A 22,384-nucleotide genomic window follows, 5' to 3' on the forward strand; every position below is an offset into this window, starting at 1 on the left:
TTGAGAGATAAGCGACTCCATTCAGCGATTCGTTTCGTATCAGCCTCACGGAGCCTTTTTTTTTCACCCAGAAATGTACAAGGAGAAATAACCAGGTTGTAGTGAAAGGAGGTTGTGCTGGCCCCGTTTATCAAAGGGACCGTGAGCGCGTGCCTATGATATACCCAGTCGGCGGCTGCCGGGTGCGCATAAACATGCCGACCTGAGGTCGTTGTTCACCTGCGAGCGCGGTGCTGATATCGCGACGACCTTCGCTCCTCCTACCACTGTTGGTTGCATCCTGATTTCGAATCCAAGGGCGGCCAGCACACGCACTCGGAGGTATACAAATATTTTACTGTCTTAAGCGGAGTTGTCACCAAAAAAAAAGTGTTGTCAAAACAGATTCGATGTAGCGGTAAATATTTCTTCAACCAGTGCGCTTATGCAGATCTTTCCCTTTTCTTCTTTTTTTTATCGTCTAGCAGTGGCTGAAAGCACCATTCTAATACAGTTGACTCTCGTTATGTCGACCCTCCGGGACCGCACAGTTTGCTGGAACAGCCCGGAAGGTCGAATTTAAAAACGGCAACAAGATGAACGATTTCAAGCTTTTTTTCTTCTTTTTTTTCGGGAGGGGAGGTGGCCTCGAAGTAGGCTGTAATGTTTTTTTCTTCTTGTTCTTGAAGCACGACTCAGCCAGCCTTCGATATAGAGCGCGAACATGTTTAAACACTGCCTCATGGTTGACTGTCGCGCTTCTGACAGTATACCGTCGTCGATGAGTGGCCGACAACCCCAAACACTCTGTTCCGCGCTGACAAAACCCTCAAAACCGGCAAAAGCAGTAGCACCGTCTGCTGACTTTATTGTGTTCTCAAGGCTTTAGTAACCACTACGGGCATTGGAGGGCTCTGGTGGGGTTCGAAATAACCGAAGCGGCATTCTGTTGCGGTCAAAATAAACGAGTTTCCTTTCCACAGCAATGTACGATTTCTCACAGGAATTTTTCAGTGCGCTCAATTTAAGCGACAAGTCGAATTAACTGAGGTCGAATTGACGGGAGTCGACTTACTTGGGTACTGGATTGCTCGAAGTGGCGGACAATAGCTTACACAAAAAATCGGACTGCCTAATTGTCAAATAAAAAATTGTCGATAATTAATTTTATCTAATTTAGGGCACACATTGCAGTTTATGAATCGGTGAGTTCTCAACGCACATCCACTTGCAACAGATATTAAAACTAGCACCAGTTTTGAGGCCAACGTCGTTATACTTGCGGTAAAATGCACGGTTAATTTTTGAACTTACATTCTTAACAAAGCGCATTTCTATGCATTGCAGGACAAAATAACCAGAATACCAATGCCAATTCATTTCATCGCACACCCTGGGAACGCATATCTCGAAATTGGTCTCTTGCTCAGAATTCATTCGAATGTGTCTTGCGAACTCACCGGCTACAATTTCTAATTTGAGATATCTGCCCTAATCGAATTAGTCTAAAAGTTGATTAGTGAAATTTGTTAATTAGTCATATGTTCATTTCGATTTCTGATGCCAGTAAACGTCCGCCTCTTCAAGCAATCCAGCTCAAGGATTAATATTGTGTTATCTGCAACAAGCGATTTTTAAGAATTCTTTACAACTCGTTTTAGATTGTTGCCGCGCGCTTACTCGTCATTGCGCTGTCATTGGCTACACTGTGTCACTGGTGGCGCTATTTGATACATCGATAGGACGACCGTCTCCTCAACTTCCCTTCTTTTGCAATTACTATCCGCACCACTTCTGTAGATGATGGGCGCACTTGTTCATCACAGCAATTATTTGTTCCGCCGACAGCCTGCTTGAGAGAGTACTACGCTAAACTAAGTTTTTGCCAATCTGTTGCAGATCTTATCGAGGGAGACATCATACCTCCAAAGCAAAAGGTAAGTGCAATGCCAAGATAAATACTTCCTTCTGTCCTGGGTAACTAGTGTGGACGTTTATGTATTTTTTTTCCTGACCTTAATTGACGAATTGAATTAGTGTGGAAACCTTCAGTGTGGAGGTAGATTCATGAAAGCGACAGTCGGCCACACAATGTACACAGAAGCAGTTGAAGAGAAACTCGCCCATGTCTTTGGGTAACGCCTTCCAACTACTTTTCCTTTCACGTTTCCTGATTCGCTTCTGCCCTGAAAGATCGTTGTTGTCGTAGTCACGTTAGTTACGTTAGTTACTTCGAGCAGTTACACACTTTTCGAACTTCTATAAGTGTTACTTGATGTGCAATAGTAGGTCATCCGGGTAGTATTTGAGTCATCAACACGGGAACCTAAAATCCACGTAGAGGTATAGTTGAAATGCCTGTGACCTGGCCTGTTTGTTCAAGTGCCTGAGAACGGGTGAGCACCCCGTGATGGCTATGCAGGGTGTTCTTTTTTCCTTTTTTTCGGACATCTTGAAAGTCGCCCCTAATTCGAGATCTTTATCATCGAACTTCAACGGTAAATCCAGCCAATATCGAAACCGAGCGCCGTGGGAGCGCAGAAAAGGTGACCCCGCTATCATATCAGACCGAAACTCTTTGTGACGACAAGCGCAAGGAAGTTTGAAATCGAACGTCTCGGCCAGTCGTGGTAACTACTGATACGGCAACGTTTTGCCTGGTAAGCATGTATGACTGTGTGTCGGGTCAGCATCTGTCGCGGCATGCTGTCATTCAAACTTCACCCCACGCTTCTATACGGAGCGTTGCTGTCTGACGCGCAGCGGGATGCGCTCAGTCTCGATATCTCCTCAGCTGAGCTTTGGAATTCGATGATGAATAGTATATCCAATTAAGAGCGATTTTCAAGATTTAGAAAAAAAATGTGTGTGCATGGAAATGTCACTGTCGACAAATTTTTCATTTAAACAACCACCTCCCAGGCACTAATGAAAAAAAATTAAATAATGAATTCTTGTGAATTATTCTTCTGAATTTCACGTTATACCCACCGCGGTGGCTCAGTGGCTAAGGCGTTGCGCTGCTGCAGAGCACGAGGTTGCGGGATCGAATCCCGGCCGTGGCGGACGCACTTCGATAGAGGCGAAATTGGAAACGCCCGCGTGCTTGCGTTGTAGTGCACGTTAAAGAACCCCAGGTGGTTAAAAATAATCCGGAGCCTTCCACTACCGCGTGCCTCATAATCAGAACTGGTTCTGGTACGTAGAACCTCAGAAAGAAGAAGAAGTACGCATTATTAGTATGCCCACCTTGCCCAGGAACTGGTCTGCTAAACACCATGTTCTCTGTACTCACAATTTTTTTTATTAATATACTGTATTGTCTAAAGCAAACACCCCGTATACTGTATTACAGCTGTACTTAGTCAAAGCCACTGTCGCATCTCTATAATACATCACAAGGCATCAAAACGACCCATGTGAATGAACCTCTAGAGAATCGGCTGTTGTGATCTTTTGCTCGTGCCCTCGTTCTTTGGACGTCTGTATATGTGCGTCCGGGCTCGTGCGCGCTTGTGCGTGCGTGTGTGCGCGCGTGCGTGCGCGCTCACGCTAAGCGGTGGTTTAGCGGCTGTGGTCTAGCTCGGCTAAGCACCCCGTGCTACCTCGTGCTCTTCTAAGCACGAGGTCGCGGGATCAAATCCCGGCCGCGGTGGCCGCATTTCGATGGGAGCGAAATGCAAAAACACCCGTGCATTGGGGGCGCACCAAAGATCCCCTGGTCGCCGAAATTATTACGGAGTCCCCCCCTACGGCGTGCCTTTTAATCTAATCGTGGTGTTGGCACGTACAACCCCAGAATTCAACTCAATTCAATCGGGTGGGCCTGTTAACTTTGCTGAAAACGCGTTGGTCATGGATACGCAACGTCTCGGCACATTTAGTCCTGTTGCGCCAAAGCTGCAGGCAACCTTTACGTCTCTGCGTGCATTATTTACATTCACTTCAAGCCTTGACCCAACGAAGTTCTACAGCAATGCTGAAAGGAAACCGTACCTGAAATCACTGCAGCGCCTACAAAAAAAAACCATGGCCATTGTTTGCTTGCGCGCGCGTTTCATGGCCATTGTGATGACGAGACACTGCGCATCGGCCACCACACACGACCAGCAAGTAATAAACACTGCTGCTCGACCTGTGAAGCGATCGAACAAAGCAGCACTATTTCACTCAGTTCAGTTCATCCTTTATTTCAGTTTCAGAAAAGAAAGCGAGGTTGGCAAGAAAAAAAAGTGTTATTAAAGGTGCATTCACACGACCGGACGGAGGAGGAATTTTCGCAGCGGATGGCGTATCACGTGACGCGCGAGTCATCAAAACGTGCCGCCCTCGCCTAGTCCGGCCTCCTCCGCTCGCGGTCCGGATTGAAAATGCTCGCCGGTATTTCCATCCGTCCATTTGGCGGTCGTCTGACCGCAATTCAGCGTAGTCAGCGTCAAATCTGTCAACATTGGACGAATTGGCGTGGCTACGATGGCGCGTTGTCGGCTTGAAGCAACGTTATTAGATTACAAGGCCTTAGAGCTAGGCTTGGGCTAGTCGGTACATACTCGATAGCGAAACAGCGCAAAAAAAAAAAAACACAAGACAAAAAGGGAGACACACACCAGCGCTGACTGACGACTGAATTCTTTATTCATAACGGAACACATATATACCAAAAAAAAGAAAAAAAAGAAAGGTAGATCACTGCGCACTGGCAAAACATTGCCCATGCGGACACCGATTACAGACACCGATTAGATTTGGATTTCCCGCGAATTATGACGGTTCCGGTGATATGTCTCCGTCTGTGGCCTTGTCTGAGGCAGAACTAACATATCTCCGGAACCGTCATAATTCGCGGGAAATCCAAATCTGATCGGTGTCTATTTTTTGCCCATGCGGAGTGATCTACCCTTCTTTTCTTTCTTGTTCTTTTGGTATATATGTGTTCCTTTCTGAATAAAGAATTCAGTCGTCAGTCAGCGCTGGTGTGTGTCTCCCTTCTTGTCTTGTCGTGTTTTTTGGCGCTGTTTCCCTATCGAGTTTTTAGATTACTTTTTCTAATCTAAACACGTTGGCTTGAAGCCACGTGTGTTTTTGTTGTGTAGCAGTGACCGCATGTGCTTTTGTTGTGGTGCAGCGGGAAAGGCGAGTCATGGTTGCGCGCGCATTTCTATTTACTCAGAACGCGCAGCCTGCGTGAACTCGACATGAGTGAGGTGCACAAGAAAACGCTAAGTGACGAGGCAACCGTCACTCTTTTGGCTCTTGTTGAGGTACTCATAGCGCTATGGCATATAGAGCACGCCGAGTATGCAAACGCGCAGCTGCTAATAAGCGTTGGAGTCGAGAGTAAGCGCGCGGATTCCGCAAACGGCGGTCCGGCTGTGCGAATGCGACCTATCTCGGCTGCGCCGGATTCAAGTGATGACGTCACTGTCCGCGGAGCAGGCGGGATTTTGCCCTCGCGTGTGTATCCACCTTAAGCACCGCTTGACTAGCCTCGTCACCCCGTACACTCAGACACTACCAGCGCATGATAACAGTCTTGAATTACAACCGTCTGCCCAAGATGCGCAAGAAAAAAAAAAAAAAGAACAATTAGTGTAGCTTGCACTGGATGCGCAATGCCAAAGAGACAGCGGGGCTGATGGGAACCTAGCTAGGCCTTGCTTTTGGGCTAGGCTAAGCACTACCAAGTCAACCACAGCATTTTCCGGAATTTATTGATTATTGATCGACTATTGAGTAGCTTTTGATTGGCTATTGATTGGCTATCACAAGGTATTGCCCACGTATTTGGGCTAGACTAAGCACTACCAAATCTTAGGAGTAAGGTTAAGAGACAGGAAGAGAGCGGTGTGGATCAGAGAACAAACGGGGGTAGACGATATTCTAGTTGACATTAAGCGGAAGAAATGGAGCTGGGCAGGCCATGTAATGCGTAGGATGGATAACCGGTGGACCATTAGGGTTACAGAATGGATACCAAGAGAAGGGAAGCGCAGTCGAGGACGGCAGAAAGTCAGGATGGGATGATGAGGTTAGGAAATTCGCAGGCGCAACTTGGAATACGCTAACGCAAGACAGGGGTAATTGGAGATCGCAGGGAGAGGCCTTCGTCCTGCAGTGGACATAAATATAGGCTGATGATGATGATGATGAAGCACTACCAAGTCATCCCCAGCATTTTCCGAATGTTATTGATTATTGATCGATTATCGATTAGCTATTGATTGGCTATCGATTGGCTATCGATGACTCACTATTATTAAGTAGTCCGAACCATGCTTAGCTAGACTTAGCCAGGCTCCGCCTCAGTAGTTCACATGAGAATGTGCCATTGCGCTTGGACCCTTTCTGCACAACCGCCAGGATTGACCCACATTTTCTGTTCGCGGTTGACACATCACGCCCGGCTTAAACAGCTCCGCTGTTAAAAAGAAAAAAAAAAGGACAGGACAGAGAGCAGAAGTATTGTGCACTATTATTATATTACGTCCGCAAGAAAGTATTATTATAATAGTCGTTCCACATCCTATACAGCAAATTGCGAAACGAAATGCACTGGCCAAAACAAAACATTTTCTGATAAACTTAACTGGTTAAGGCGGCGGTCCCACTCCGGCGGCACGAGCCCCCCGTTTTCAGTACTTTTGGAGCAACCGTGGCGGCTCTTCTACTTAAGATATGAAGTTGTCGTATAAACCATAAAAAGCTTAATTCTTGTAGATTCCAACTATATATAATATAAAGAAATTGATTGGTGTGATTTAGAAATAAATGTTCAAGAACAAGCATGAGATACATGGTTTTTGCGAACTGTGTCTCAGTTGTGACCATATTTAGAAGAAACTACCGCACTTACTGCATTGCGGCTTGCTCTGTAGCTTTAGGACATATTTATCTAGTTCCTAGACGTAGCAAATTATTTTTTAATTTTTACTTTTTGGATAATTTGCTTTTGAAATTGCCAAATATTGCAATCTTCTGTTGTAAACAGCCCGGCAACTACATGCTCAAGGCAGCTAAATTTTGGATAAAGCAGAGATCAAGGTATTTCCATTTAGGAGGCAAAATTTCATTCGTGTAACTTTATTAGTTTACCTAATAATGCGGCCGAACATAAGCAATATTTAGAATTCTGGTTTTATTTTTGCCCAGTTTTGCGGGAAGGTAATAAAGCTGCGAAGCTGTGCTTTCTAACTAATAAAGTTACATTAATGAAATTTTGTGTCCTAAATGGAAATTCCTTGAACTCTACTTTATCCAAAATTTAGCTTCCTTGAGCATGTAGTTGCCGGGCTGTTTACAACAGAAGATTGCAATATTTGGCAATTTTCAAAAGCAAATTACCCAAAAAGTAAAAATTAAAAATTAATTTGCTACGTCTAGGAACTAGATAAATATGTCCTAAAGCTACAGAGCAAGCCGCAATGCAGTAAGTGCGGTAGTTTCTTCTAAATATGGTCACAACTGAGACAGTTCGCAAAAACCATGTATCTCATGCTTGTTCTTGAGCATTTATTTCTAAATCACATTAATCAATTTCCTTATATTATATATAGTTGGAATCTACAAGAATTAAGCTTTTTATGGTATATACCACAACTTTACATCCTAAGTAAAAGAGCCGCCACGGTTACTCCAAAAGTACTGAAAACGGGGGGCTCGTGCCGCCGGAGTGGGACCACCGCCTTAAAACGCATATTAACTAATGCCCATATACACCCAAAGAAGGAGAAAAAAATCAAAGAAACAAATTAAGAAAATATGCATTATAGAGCGGGATTTTCCAAGTTATACATGTAGAAGATGCATTGGCAAAAATGATTAAACTATAGAAGAGAATAGTTACAGTAGTAATTACGAATTGCAGAACATGACAGAGTTATCCAGTCCTTATAGATCGATACGTTTAAACATTTTGGCAGTATATGTATAACCATCGCGAAGCCATAATTTGTATGACACTTTCGTAATATTGACACGTATACATGTTTATCTTTCACCGGTGGCCGCTTTCCACCGGCTAACAAGTGTTAAACGTTATCGCTCGCGCAGGACGCGCCTGCATCGGAAGCTTCTCGAACGTTATCGATGCTTCTATCCTTCGTCTATGGTCACCGACGCTCATGTAATCTGATTGTATGAGCGACGTGAATTGTCTAGAACTTTCTGGAACACACGCGGGCATCAGGGATTAATCTGGAAGCTTCGATGACTCAGGTATATAAGCCGACGCGTTTCGCCGCTGATCAGATTTTCGACGACCGCCGACTGTGTTCGCCGCTTTCGTTGTGCTTTGAGTGTAGCTTGCTTTTGTGGGCACAGGTTCGCCCAATAAAGAATCAGTTTCGTCAAACACAGTTTTAAGACTGTTTCCTTCAGCGTCACTACTACGTGACAATATAGAAGTATCAGGATTCCTAGTTTTATCATCATCATCAGCCTATATTTATGTCCACTGCAGGACTAAGGACTCTCCCTGTGGTCTCCAATTACCCCTGTCTAGCGCTAGCTGATTTCATCTTGCGCCTGCAAATTTCGTAACTTCATCACCCCCCTTAGTTTTCTACCGTCCACGACTGCGCTTCCCTTCTCTTGGTATCCATTCTGTAACTCTAATGGTCCACCCGTTATCAATCCTACGCATGACATGACCTGCCCAGCTCCGATTTTTTCACTTTATTTCAACTAGAATATCGGCTAGCCCCGTTTGTTCTCTGATCGACACCGCTCTCTTCCTGTCTCTTAACGTTAGGCCTAACATTTTTCGTTCCGTCGCTCTTTGTGCGGTCCTTAACTTGTTTTCGAGCTTCTTTGTTAACCTCGAAGTTTCTGCCCCATATGTTAGCACCGGTACAATGCAATGATTGTACACTTTTCTTTTCAATGACAGTGGTAAGCGCCCAGTCAGGATTTGGCAATGCCTGCCGTATGCACTCCAACCCAATTTTAATCTTCTGTAAATTTATTTCTCAATTATACACACACAGTTTCTCAATTTCTCAATTATTCCCCTGTGTGTAATTGACCTAGATAAACGTACTCCTTACAGACTCTAGAGGTTGACTGGCGATCTTGAATGCTTGTTCCCTTGCCAAGCTATTGAACATTGTGTTTCTCTTCACGTTTCTTAGGCGACACGGGCCTGGATTCACGCTTGCGATAACATTTCTGCAATGTGTCCTTTCACCTCGTTTCTCCCATTATCATCCCCCATTGTGACCCTCTCTCTTCACCTCTTCCCCTTTCCTTACGTAGAGTAGCAGGCCAGATGCCCTCTTTTCCGGCCGGCCTCTCTACATTTTCCAATCAATAAACTACTTCTTCTGCATATTAATCTTCAACCCCACTCTTACACTTTCTCGGTTAAGGTCCTCAATCATTTGCTGTAATTCGTCCCCATTGTTGCTGTACAGGACAATGTCATCTGAAAACCGAAGGTTGCTGAGATATTCGCCATTGATCCTCACTCCTAAGCCTTCCCAGTCTAAGAGCTTGAATACTGCTTCTAAGCATGCAGTGATTATAGCATTGGAGAGATTGTGTGTCCTTGCCTGACCTCTTTCTTGATAGGTATTTTTCTTTTTTTTGTGGAGAACCAAGGTTGCTGTGCGATCCTTGTAGATACTTGCCAAGATATTCACGTATTGCCTTCTGTACTCCTTGATTACGCAATGCCTCTATGACTGCTGGTATCTGTACTGAATCAAATGCTTTTTCATAATCTATGAAAGCCATGTGGAGAGGTTGATTGCACTCTGCAGATTTCTCTATTACCTGATTGATGACATAGATATGATCCATCGTAGAATATCGTTTCCTGAAGCCAGCCTGTTCTTTTTGTTGGCTGAAGTCAAGTGTTGCCCTCATTCTATTGGAAATTATCTTAGTAAATATTGTTACGGGCCGCCTCCTTGCATTACGGAAGAAGACGACGATCGCCGGGGAACGCAGCGCGTGTTAGGCCATCTTGGCCATCTTTGTCAACAGTCTCGGTTTATAAATCCTGTCCCACTTACGACTACCTTTGTATTCACCTTTGACACGCTACTGTTGCACAACATACCACGGAGTATGCCCGCGATGCCCCCGCGCGAGCCCATCTGGCACGTGAGATCGCTCATGAGCGACTATCCGACTCGCAATTATGACAAAAGGACCGTTATGACCGCAGCCACCGGCACCTCTGCTTTTCTCCGGGATATCTTGTGCTTCTCTGGACTCCTTCTCGTCGCATCGGTCTCTCCGAAAAGCTTTTATCGCTTTACACCTGACCTTACAAGGTTTTACTGCAACTTAGTGACGTGAACTATGAAATCACCCCACTGAACAGTTCTTTACTATCTACCCTATCGTGCACGTATCCCGACTGAAGCCGTACTTTTCCGTCGCCTCCTCGTGCACATGTAATTAGTCTGCGCCGAGACGGCGCTCAGCCCGCCGGGGCGGTTAGATGTTACGGGCTTCCTCCTTGCATTAAGGAAGAAGATGATGATCGCCGGGGGACGCTGCGCATGTTCAGCCATCTTGGCCATCTCTGTCAACCGTCCCTGTTTATAATCCTGTCCCACTTTTATCTATTTGACGCCCCGTCACAATATTTTATACAATACTGAAAGCAAGCTAATGGGTCTATAATTCTTCAATTCTTTAACGTCTCCCTTCTTATGGATGAGTATAATGTTGGCGTTCTCCCAGCTTTCTGGTACACTTGAAGTCGTGAGGCATTGCGTATAAAGGGCCGCAAGCTTTTCAAGCATGATATCTCCTCCATCTTTGATTAAATAGACTGTTATTCAATCTTCTCCAGCAGCTTTTCCCCTGGTCATGTCTTTCAAGACCTTTCTAACTTCATCGCTAGTTATAGATCTGTATCCTGTTGCTCTGTTAGATCTGTTGCTTTGTATCCTGTTCACTACTTCGAATGAAAGTAGCTTGGCTGCTCTGGGCACTGTACAGGTCAGTATAGAATTCTTCCGCTGCTTTTAATATGTCATAGAAATTGCTGATGATATTACCCTGCTTATCTTTCAGTGCATACATTTTGCCTTGTCCTATGCCAAGTTTTCTTCTCACTGATTTCATGCTGCGTCCATATTTTACTGCTTCCTCAATCTTTTCCACGTTATAATTTCGGATATCCCTTACTTTCTTCTTGTTGATCAGTTTCGACAGTTCAGCGAATTTTATCAGATCGCTCAAGTTTCACACTTTCATGTTTTGGCGTTTCTTTATTAGGTCCTTTGTTACTTGGGAGAGCTTACCTATGGTCGCCTTAGTGTCTTACCTCCCACTTCAATTGTTGCTTCTGAGATCAGCCTAGTCACGATTTCATTCATCACCTCTATGTTGTCTTCATCTTCCTGTTCTAAAGCTGCACATTTGTTTGCGAGCACCAGCCTGAATTGGTTTGCTTTTACCCTTACTTCCGTCTAGGTTGGCCTGTTTCTTCTTGACTAATTTTATTCTTTCTCTCTTCAAATTGAGAGAAACTCTAGACCTCACTAACCTATGGCCACTGCACTTTACCCTACCTAACACTTCTACATCCTGCACTGTGCTGGGATTGGCAGAGAGTATGAAATCTATTTCATTCCTCGTTTCTCCATTAGGGCTTCTACAGGTCCACTTCCTGTTGCTGCGCTTCATGAAGAAGGTATTCATTATTCGGAGCCTATTCCTTTCCGCGAATTCTACCAACATCTCTCCTCTAGTGTTCCTAGAATCAATGCCGTAGTTGCTAACTGCTTGCTCACCAATCTGTTTTTTCCCCGCTTTTGCATTGAAGTCGCCCATGACTACCGTATACTGAGTTTGCACCTTTCTCATTGCTAATTCAACATCTTCATAAAACTGTGTTTTTCCGAGCGTGGAAGAAGCCCACGAATACACGCAGAATTGCCCCGCGACTGGCCACTCGAGGCACTTTGCGTGTATTCGCAGACTTCTTTCACGCTCGGAAAAACGCATTTATGTAGCACGTATTGACCAACAGAAAGCTGTATCGGGATTTTTTCGTGTTGCTCTACAATCTTCTCATTGACACTTTGATAATTAGGACAGTACTTCTCGAGTTAGATAATTAATTACAATTACCTAATTAAATCTCAGTAACGAAAAAATTACTGGCGGCTGCTCCACTGTACTGGAAACAATACGCGCTAGGTTTGCTTCGGGTAACGCCTTTCCTCTTTTTTTTAAATCGTGCTGCGTCATAGCTGGGACACCCTTTATATAGCGCATGTGAATTACCAACTCACTAAAAGGATCGCTGCTACAGAGCAAGATCAGAGCTCGCTTCAGAGTCACTTTCACAATCACCGTGACTCACGCCTACGAACGTGCACTGACACGCAATCACTTGCACACCCTTCTGCTCACACTCACGCGTACTTGTTCACGCCCATAATGACGTTCATTCACACTCACTAGCGTTTACTGATCATCAAACCACTCTATTGTGCTGTGGTGGCGCGAAGAGTGGACGCAGCATAGCCTTCGAGGTTTCCGTGCGTCGGAAGGTTTAGAAAAAATTTACAGAGGCACTTAAGTTCCCTTAGGTGCATTGAATGCGGAAGCCTTCGGGACGTGTCGACTACATCGACTTCCGTACTATTTCGACGTCCATGTCACGTGACATCATTTGGTCATGTTACCTTGCTACGTAAGGCTCTTATATGGTCACGTGACTATGTCACATGACGTGTTCACTTGGCCATGTACTCGAATTGGGCGAAGTCCATCTTTAGGGTGGACCACCCAAATTTGGGGGGGGGGAGCCAAGTCAATTGTGAGAGTAGGCCAGGTCGGTCTTGAACGTGGGTCAAATCAGTTTTTGAATTGGTCAAAGTAAATTTTGGGGGTGGGCCATGTCGGCTTTGGAAGTGGGTCATGCCAATTTTCAAATTCGGCCAAGTCAAATTTTTGGTGTGAGCCAGGTCGGTTTTCATTGATATTGAAACGTGACGTCATCCCTTGGCCACATGGGTTTTGGTACCAATGTATCTTAACGCTGGACGCCGGATTTTCCCCTTCATGGGGCATATAATGCTTTCGCATTAAAATTTATGCTTAATGCTAAGGCTCGCTCGGGCCCGGACTCACGCTCAATTCTAGTCAGCCGGTACCACTCGGGCTCACGGATCAGTCTGTCTGAGTTGACTCATGAGTGAGGTAGCAAACCTGTGTGTGTGTGTGTGTGTGTGTGTGTGTGTGTGTGTGTGTGTGTGTGTGTGTGTGTGTGTGTGTGTGTGCGCACACACACACACACACACACCGCGGTGGCTCAGTCAGCTAAGGCGTTGCGCTGCTGAGCATGAGATTGCGGGATCGAATCCCGGCATCGGCAGCCGCATTTCGATGGAGTCTAAATGCAAAAACGCCCATGTGCTTGCGTTGTAGTGCACGTTAAAGAACCCCAGGTGGTCAACATCACTCCGGAGCCCTACACTACGGCGTGTCTCATAATCAAAACTGGTTTTGGCACGTAAACCCCCAGAAAAACGAAGTATGTATGTATGTATGTCAGTACGTTATTCATCGACAAATCCATGCGCCACTCATTCTAGGTCAGATAACGTGACCTTGCAGCTGTTCTGACCAAATGACCCAACATGTCAGGGAGGTGGCATCGTCCTTGTCTAAGGACGTCTCCAATCTGTATAGTCACGCTAGCAATATTCAAATCGAGGCTCCCTAGTTGCTGTTAACTGAAAAAGTAGCGACATGCTTCGAAAGAAACCGTCTGTCATACCACTGTGGCTTTGCGCAACGCCTGCATATGAACTACTGTATCTGCAAACTGTGCGCGAAGTGTCTGTGCTCTACGATGTGGAACTGTGAAATACTTCGTGTGAATTGTATTTCTCACTCGTTTCTTCGTAGTGTTTTTGTTTGTCTTTTAATAACATATATTGATAACTCTGAGAGACGAGTAGTTCACATAGATCAAGGAGCCAACACCTCTGAAACACATCGAATCAAAACTTATGCCAAATTTTCTTTTTCTTTTCACGTCTATGGCCGGACGCTGTCACGATAATGAACGCGTTCCGTTCGCTTCAAAGGCCGCTCGCCATCTTTATTCAGGGTTTTTTTTTTCTTTTTCCTTTTTTTTTCCTGCGGGACTGACAGTGCCGCGGTCCCATCGGCGCATCTCACGAGCGCATGCGGATGCCTCTCGCAGCAACCAACATACCGTAGGATAGCGACCACACAGCTCAACCGTCGCCCTTCATTCACGAAAGGAAAGCTTAACTAGTAGAAGCAACACCGGCGGCGCGTAAGCCAGCGTAAGCACGTAGGCAAAGTATTCTTCCACCGTGCACGTAGGTGAATGAGCGGGGAGCAAATGAGATGTCCCCTTATCGCTACGTCACGAAGACCGCCTAGGGGTTCGCCGTTTTCGCTGTTGAACCAGATCGCCGCCTGGTGACTGAAAACAGAACTGAGCGTGCTGTCGTGACCTCGGAGACTGCTGCAGCGCCGCGTCCGACACGCATCACGGGAGCTGCGTTTCGTTTTCGGAACAACTTTGACATGAGAAGGCTGCGGGGCCACTCGGTTTCGCGGCGTCCGGCACAGCGAGTCATTAGTTCTCGCCGCCCAGCACCGCTTCCTTTCCTAACACCTCAAGTGGTCAGGCCGCCGTAACACACCACTCCCCCTTTTCTAGAGGTCTATAGTCCGGAGAAAAGAGGAGCATGACGTACGCTGTTGTGCGCAGTATATTTTTCAAACGTGTTGGCTGGTGACTTTGACAATGTGCACCAGCTGAAACGTAAAAAAAATATATGGTGCACAACAACGTAGTACGTTATTCTCTTTTTCTCTGGTATATACCGGGTGTTTCAGTGAACACTTTCAAAAAATTTTTAAAGGTGACCTGTGGCAGATAGCACAATTCTAATTCATGAGCTGGTCCACTCGAAGAGGCGGACATTACTTGCACAAAAAAATGAAATGCATAATTGACTAAGTACTAAAAATTCACTAATTAAATTTTAACTAATTACGTTATCGCCAATATTGCAATTTACACATTCTAGCCGTGGACTTCGCAAGGAGGATCCACTTGGAACGAATTCTCAGGATGACATGCAGTTTCGAGTTATTAATTCCCGAACTTTCCGCAAAAACACGTTGGCGTTACAGATACTTTTGTGCTTCAATGCACAAAACGACATTTTATTAGGAGAGACGTAACTGAAAACGTGCATACACACATGTATGTGAGTGTGTACGTGTTATTTTGGTTGTTTGCGGGTTCATCTTGTTTGATTACATACATACATGCATACATGCAACATATACATATACATACACATGCATACACATACACATACATACACACACATACATACACATACATACATAGAAAATTTGTTTCTTCTGTGTGATGTACAAAGTTCATTTTCATGCGTAAGGTAACTGCGTCAAAGATCGGTTGCGGCAACATGGCAGCAACGTAAGGCACGGTCAGAGGGTGATTTCACCGCGCATTGTAATGAATGTGGCTGTAAACCCAAGTTTGGGTACTGCGCTATTGTTGGAAGAAGTGGAAACAAGCTTTCAAGGGAGATAATAGAAGCCACTGAAATATTACGCTACGATACATTATGAATCAGCATTCCCTGAGATTTTTTATCAAAACAGAGCTGCAATTTTTTTGTCACCCGTCCGACATAGACTAAGATTTCGTTTTTTAATACGAAGCCTTCTTTGCCTCATTCTTGGCACTTTGCAGTAGTAGATAAGTTCCTCTCTCGTGTCATTTTAAGAAAAAAAATGCCACAGTTTCACCCGAAAGGCGAAGCATCAATTGCGATAGCAAATTATTAGAGAGCTATACGGAGTAAGGATAGTAGTTTTATCAGAAGTATAAACTTGGACATGCAGCAGCACCAGCAATGCGCAGAACTGTTGTCGACGCCGTCGCCGTTTTGCTCGCGTTGACACCGAACGCACGCGGCGTTGGTGACTGTTGCCTGTGCCTCTGGGGGCGGCTCGGAGGTTTTCGACGAGATCAGCACGGGACACTCATCGAGCAGCGTCGGAAGTCTTCACTACCTTCTCACCTCGCAACGTTTTTATATAAATACGCATATGGTGCCGCAGCTAAACATCGCCTCCCTCCCCCCGGTCCCCCCGCACGGCCTTACGCGCGACGGAAGAAGTCGCGTTTGCTCTCCGCCGTGCGTCCGCTCACCGTGAAAGCATGCGTCCCTCGCTTGCTTTCAACCGCACATACAGTATACGGCACCCGGCGATGATTTCATCACCGTTCGACTCTATATGGAACCTCACGGCGACGGCGACGACGATGGCAGAAATCTGCTTGGAGTATCCATATAATTGCTGTCGAAATAAAATAAAACAATGCGTGCCTGATGTGGGAATCGAACCTCTGCCGTCGAATACAGCACCTGGGTGCTCAAATCATTAGGCCACAATCGCTTTTTTTCCTTCTTTGTTGCCTGCATTTAGGCCACAATCGCACGCTTGCTTCTCTCTTTCAAAAACTAACCAGGGGTGCTATGCAGGATGCTCCGAGTTTGAAGAAACTCGGGATCTTCACGAGCTCTGGCGATGCCCCAAGATGAACGAACTAATGTTAACGAGACAAAGTTTGTCCGTCGGCATGCCTCCAGTTTCATTTGTATATCTAGATTCACTCAGAGTGGCTATCAACCATTGGGCGTTGCCATATGGGCGGTCGACAAACTGGGGCTCACGTGATCATATGGTCGGTGCATGGTTGTGCCTTCTTTCACTTGTTTGTCGTTCCACCGAGTGCATTACAGGCACAAGGAAGTTATAAAATAAATGCATTTAGTACAATAATATTAGTCACATTAATGTGGGCTATAAGCATTTTAAAGTTTACAAGACGTACACTGAATGTGTACTAGACTAATTTGTGGTATAATACATTTGGCGTTATACCCCGAGGGGACGCTCATCCTCCTCTTTTTTTCTCTGGATTGGATTGGCGCGGCTCGCTACGTACTTGCGCTAGCATTTCCGAGCACCGATTGGTGTGCGCTTGGTTTTCTCACTGGGCTTTTAACAGATCGCTCGCTGCTCGCGCTAAAGTATGGCTGCGAGACGTCTCACTTCCGAGACGACGCTTAGGAAGTGAGCGTCGGCTATCGCAGAAGTGGTTTGCCGCGCGCTTACCGTGTAAGCACTCAGGTATGCCGGAAAGCACTCGTACAAGAGTCAGAAAACTACGCTTTATTTTCTTTTACTTTGCGATGCACCTTCATACTGGCAAGTGTCGAGCGGTGGCTTCTAACAACCGCAGGAAAGGTTCTTTGCAGCGCACATGGCCGTTGACTGCCACCACATTCATCCCAGGTGGGACTCCAGCATCGCTACAGTTACCCTATACCCACCGCTGACGAGGTGGCGCTTCACTTATTGACAATACCTTTGTATTTTTTTTTTGGCGTATGAACGCCCGTGATTGGGTCCACAAAGTTCACTCTGTGGTTGACTGTCTCCCAATGCAGATTGAGGCATATCACCGTTAGCATCCACTAAATTTGTGATATATTTGCATGCGGCCAATTCGTCACCATGAATAATGGTCCCCGGTTGAACATTGGCTGCAATAATGGCGCCTAGCGTCGCCGCCTTTCGTCGGTCGACCTTGAAAGTAGCAGCACCCCTCTGGTCGCGCAGAACATGCCGAAGACCCATGGGCCACCATCTTTAACACCGCCGTAATTTTGGCGGCTCAGCGGAAAGTTGTCGCTCGACATTAGGCGGCCTCGATTGTACTTTTGTACTATGGCTCGTCGCGAAGAAGGCACTCGTCAATTTGCGCTTTTTCCCCGGGGACACCGAGTGGGGGTTGCGCCAGCAGCTCGTCCCTCGCGAACTTACGGGGGTAGTTCCTCTAGTCGGTGATGGCGTGCTCCGATAGAGGAAACAAGTCGCCGGAGATCTCCTTCAACAGCCATATCTCTACGCTTTGGCTTACGCAGTACGTGAGCCAAATTATTTGCCGCCTGGAGAGGTGGTCGTTCGGACGGCCGAGGTGGTCCGTGTTGGCGAAGTAACTTCCTTCGCCTCTCTGCCCGTGCAGTGCAGCGGTACCGTGTAACGGCGAAAACTGATTTCGGCAACTGTGGCACCGGAAGGCAGCCCGGCGTCCATTCTGAGCCTTCCAGTATAATGTGACCTCTTCGCCTGCGCAGGTTGGTTTGTCCTGGTCTAACCCCAGGGGCTCGCAGGTGCCCCAGTACTCCGATGACGACGCCGGACTTGGCCTGGGGCATGGTGGACGAGCAGTGCTTGAAACAGGAGAGAGCTGAAGCGATCGCACGAACTTTTCCTCCGCAGCCTAGTCACACTACTCTGCGCTCGGAAAACACAATTTGCCCGCCACGCTGTCTCCGCAGACGACGGCCTTCGCCTAACTCCTCACACAGCCAGCGCACTGACGTTTTGGAAGGGCAAAAATGACGCGAAACTCTACGTCGGTCATGCAGGTGAACGGGTCCAGATTGTCATATTGACGCTTACTGCCGCTGGATGCGATGACACAGGCTGCTGCTGCCGCCGCCATGTTCACGAGTTCAACTCGAGGGGGGTTTTGCGATGTACGAGTTTGGCCCGAGTTCGCCTGTCAATCAAAACCATAGGTCACGCCCCGCGCGAGGCATGTAACTCTTGTGCACGCCCACCACGGTTGGGCCACGCCCAACCTATTTTCGGCAACAGCGACGTGGTGCGGAACTGAGAGGCATTACCAATCTTGACCGACGAAATAAGTGCGCCCGATGCACTGTCGTCGGTGATGTACTGAGCACCACTATAAAAAAAAGCGTCGACTTTCGCGGGCGTATGCATATATCTTATTGAGCTATGATGGCCCCACAACACGGTTAATTGCCTGCATTGTGGCGATGTAGCGCACAGCAAATAATTATGGGCAGGTCACTGCAGCTGCTTGCAAGGCGTCGATGCGCCGCGGTGGACGACGACCCTGAGCAGTGCGTAGTATTTTTCAACGACAACGTATCGCAGCTGTCATTTGAGATGGCTGCTCTGTCATCAGTGATGTATCGGACCCGCAGTGTCGCAAACACGGTCAGCGGTCAGCGCAAACGCACCCAGTGCGATGGCATTCCTTCATCACAAGCACGGCACACTAAACAATTGCAACACCTTCCTGCGTTCGAAGTCTAATTTCCTAACTGCACACAAGAGCCCTCACCCGCCAAAGTGCGATAACTGCGCTGTCGTTACGATATCCATCTGCGATCGCTGCTAGCTCAGCAGCAGAGGCAATCGGCAAGCACATTGGAGTGAACAACACACTCAAATTCTGCGTACATGCGCACGGAGGCACCTTCACTGGGCAAGTGGTGACAAGCGATGAATTGTGTCGCTGGGCAGCACGCTCTTCTTCGCAATGCATCGCGGAGAATTCGCGCACCCAGATAAACTGGTGCATTTTCACTGTGCTGCGTCACTACGGACCCTACAATACCGCACAGCAATTTTTCGGTGACAGTCGTTGCCCCGTATCTATGGCTAGAGTGTCATTTCAGTTGGTAAAGCGGCGGCCTTAATAGCCGCCTCAGTGAAAGCACCTGCTGTGAACAGCCATGCCGCAGCGCAGCGTTGCCATTCCCCTAATAGACAGGGAATTGACAGATCATTGTCATGACTGACTTTATGCCTCATTATCGCATCGACTTTATCGAGAATAGCACTGCAGCGCCCCTGGCGACTGCTCCCCGTATGAACTCCCTCGTGCGGGAGACCCTCTAGAATGTATCCGCATGTAAGCTTTCGCCTCACTGTCGCCACTCGCGGTAAAAAAGTGCAAAATTTAATAACTCATTCGATGTCCGTTTGTCATCACAAATTCATAGCATTCAAAACGAAAAACCGATACTTTAAGAAATAAAATGTTTGTTATTTTATTTGCTGTATTTCAATGTATTCGATTGAGGGAAAGTGTAGGTGCAAGAATGCACCGCATGTGCCCTGTTTGCATTCGACGGAGGATAGAACGATAATGCTCGAAAGAGGAGGCACGCCCTCGAAGCGCCCGAGAAAGGCGTGGCAAGCGGCTCACGGCAAGTGTACATATAGACAGCGGAACAGTGACGGTATTGTTAAATTGCGATAATACGTTGATAACAATACGCGGCGCTGACGCGTTTTGTTGCGCAGTCCTCTGTGCTTGAAGTGCGGAAGAACTGTACCACGCAGGGTGCGCTCATGTTGTCATACGCGGCTTTATCTCGACATTTCTTTTTGCCTGCTATTTTTGCGCGTTCCTGGCTATCTCCGTTCACTGACTGCCATCGAGCAAACGCGCGTACAACTCTCGTGAACGAGAAACTCGGCGCATGCTGCATAGCACACCTGGGTAAAGCTCTCGTGAACGAGAAACTCGGGTTTCTCGTTCACGAGAGTTTTACCCGGGTTTGCTTGATGACAGTCAGTGAACGGAGATAGCAAGGAACGCGCGAAAACCGCAGGCAAAAAGAAATGTCGAGATAAAGCCGCGTATGACAACATCAGCGCACCCTACGCGGCACAGTACTTCCGCGTTTCAAGCACAGAAGACTCCGCAACGAAACGCGCCAGGGCCGCGTATTATCGCACGAACATTATCAACGTATTATCGCAATTTATCAATACCGTGACTGTCCCTCTGTTTATCTGCACACTTGCCGTGGGCCGCTTGCCACGCCTTTCTCGGGCACGTCAAGGGCCTGCCTCCTCTTTCGAGCATTATCTTTCTATCCTGCGTTGAATGCCAACAGGGCACATGCGGTGCATTCTTGAACCTATACTTTGCCTAAATCGGACATGTTACAATACAACATATAAAATACCGAACATTTTATTAAAGTATCTGTTTTTCGTTTTGAATGCTACAATTTTCTGATGACAAACGGAGATTGAGCGAATTATTGAATTTTGAACTTTTTGCCGTGAGTGGCGACAGTGAGGCCAAACCTTACAGGCGGATGCATTGAAGAGGGTCGCACGCACGAGGGAGTTCATACGGTAGGCAGTCGCAGTAGGGAGTTCATACCGCAGGCGCTTCACTGAGGCTACTAAGGCCACCGCTTTACCAACGAAAAACGAAACTTTAGCCATAGAGACGGGAGCAACGGCTGTCGCTGCTAAATGGCTGTACGGTAATTTAGGGTCCGTAGTGACCCTGCACAGTGAAAATGTACCAGTTTATCTGCGTACGCGAAGCCTCCGCGATGCGTTGCCAAGAAGAGGGTGCTAGCCGCCCAGCGACACAATTCATCGCTTGTCATCGCTTGCCCAGTGAAGGTGCCTCCGTGCATATGTACGCAGAGTTTGAGTGTGTTGTGCACTTCAAAGTGCTTGCCGATTGCCTTTGCTGCTGAGCTAACAGCGATCGCAGATGGATATCGTAACGACACAGCGGCAATCGCATTTTTATAGGTGAGGGCTCTTGTGTGCACTTATGAAATTAGACTTCGAACGGAGGAAGGTGTTGCAACTGTTTAGTGTACAGTGCTTGTAATGAAGAAATGTCGTCACACGGTCTAGAAAATAGAGCGATCTCGACGCTGACCGTGTTTGCGACACTGCAGCTCCGATACATCACCGATGACAGAGAAGCCATCTCAAACGACAGTGCGATACGTTGTCGTTGGAAAACACTACGCACTCCGCAGCATAGCCGTCCACCACGGCGCATCAACCATCTAGCAAGAAGCTACAGTGACGTGGCGATAATTTGTTGTGCGCTACGTCGCCACAATGCAGGCAATGAACCTTGTTGTAGGGCCGTCACAGCCCAGAAAGATATATGCATAAGCCAACGAAAGTCGACACTTTGTTTTTGATAGTGGTGCTCAGTATATCAACGATAACAGTGCGTTGTGCGTGTTTTATCTCGGCGGTCAAGACTGTTGGATTGTTGATGGCTCTCAGCTCAGCACCGCGTCGCTGTTGCTGAAAAATAAGTTGGACGTGGCCCAACCGGGGTGTGTGCGCGCCCAAGAGTTACATGCCTCGCGCCGGGCGTGATCTATGGTTTAGATTGACAGGCGAACTCGTGCGTAACTCGTACATCGCGAAACCCCCCTCGAGTTGAACCCGGGAACGTGGCGGCGGCCGCAGCAGCCTGCATCATCGTATCCAGCGGAAGCAAGCGTCAATATAACCGTCTGGACCCGTTCACCTACATGACGGACGTAGAATTTCCGCGTCATTTTCGACTTTCCAAAACGTCAGTGCGCTGGCTGTGTGACGAGTTAGGCGAATACCCTCGTCCGCGGAGACAGAGTCGCGGGAAAATTATGCTTTTCGAGCACAGATTGGTGTGACTAGGCTGCAGAGGAAGAGTTCGTGCGATCGCTTCGGCTCTCTCCGGCTTCAAGCGCTGTGAGTACTC

The 22,384-nt window shown here is 46.9% G+C and overlaps 1 protein-coding gene across 1 annotated transcript in view; it reads left to right on the forward strand.

Annotated features, from left to right (window-relative positions):
- LOC119437482 (hatching enzyme 1.2) overlaps nt 1-22,384 on the forward strand; it is a 94,176-nt gene that overhangs the window by 43,923 nt on the left and 27,869 nt on the right. Inside the window, exon 2 of the mRNA XM_037704493.2 lies at nt 1,879-1,916. Coding sequence (XP_037560421.1) covers nt 1,879-1,916 — 38 coding nt within the window. The remainder of the gene's footprint in view (nt 1-1,878; nt 1,917-22,384) is intronic.

The sequence above is a fragment of the Dermacentor silvarum genome, chromosome 1 (genome assembly GCF_013339745.2).
Source record: "Dermacentor silvarum isolate Dsil-2018 chromosome 1, BIME_Dsil_1.4, whole genome shotgun sequence".
In the NCBI taxonomy this organism is placed as follows: Eukaryota; Metazoa; Arthropoda; class Arachnida; order Ixodida; family Ixodidae; genus Dermacentor; species Dermacentor silvarum.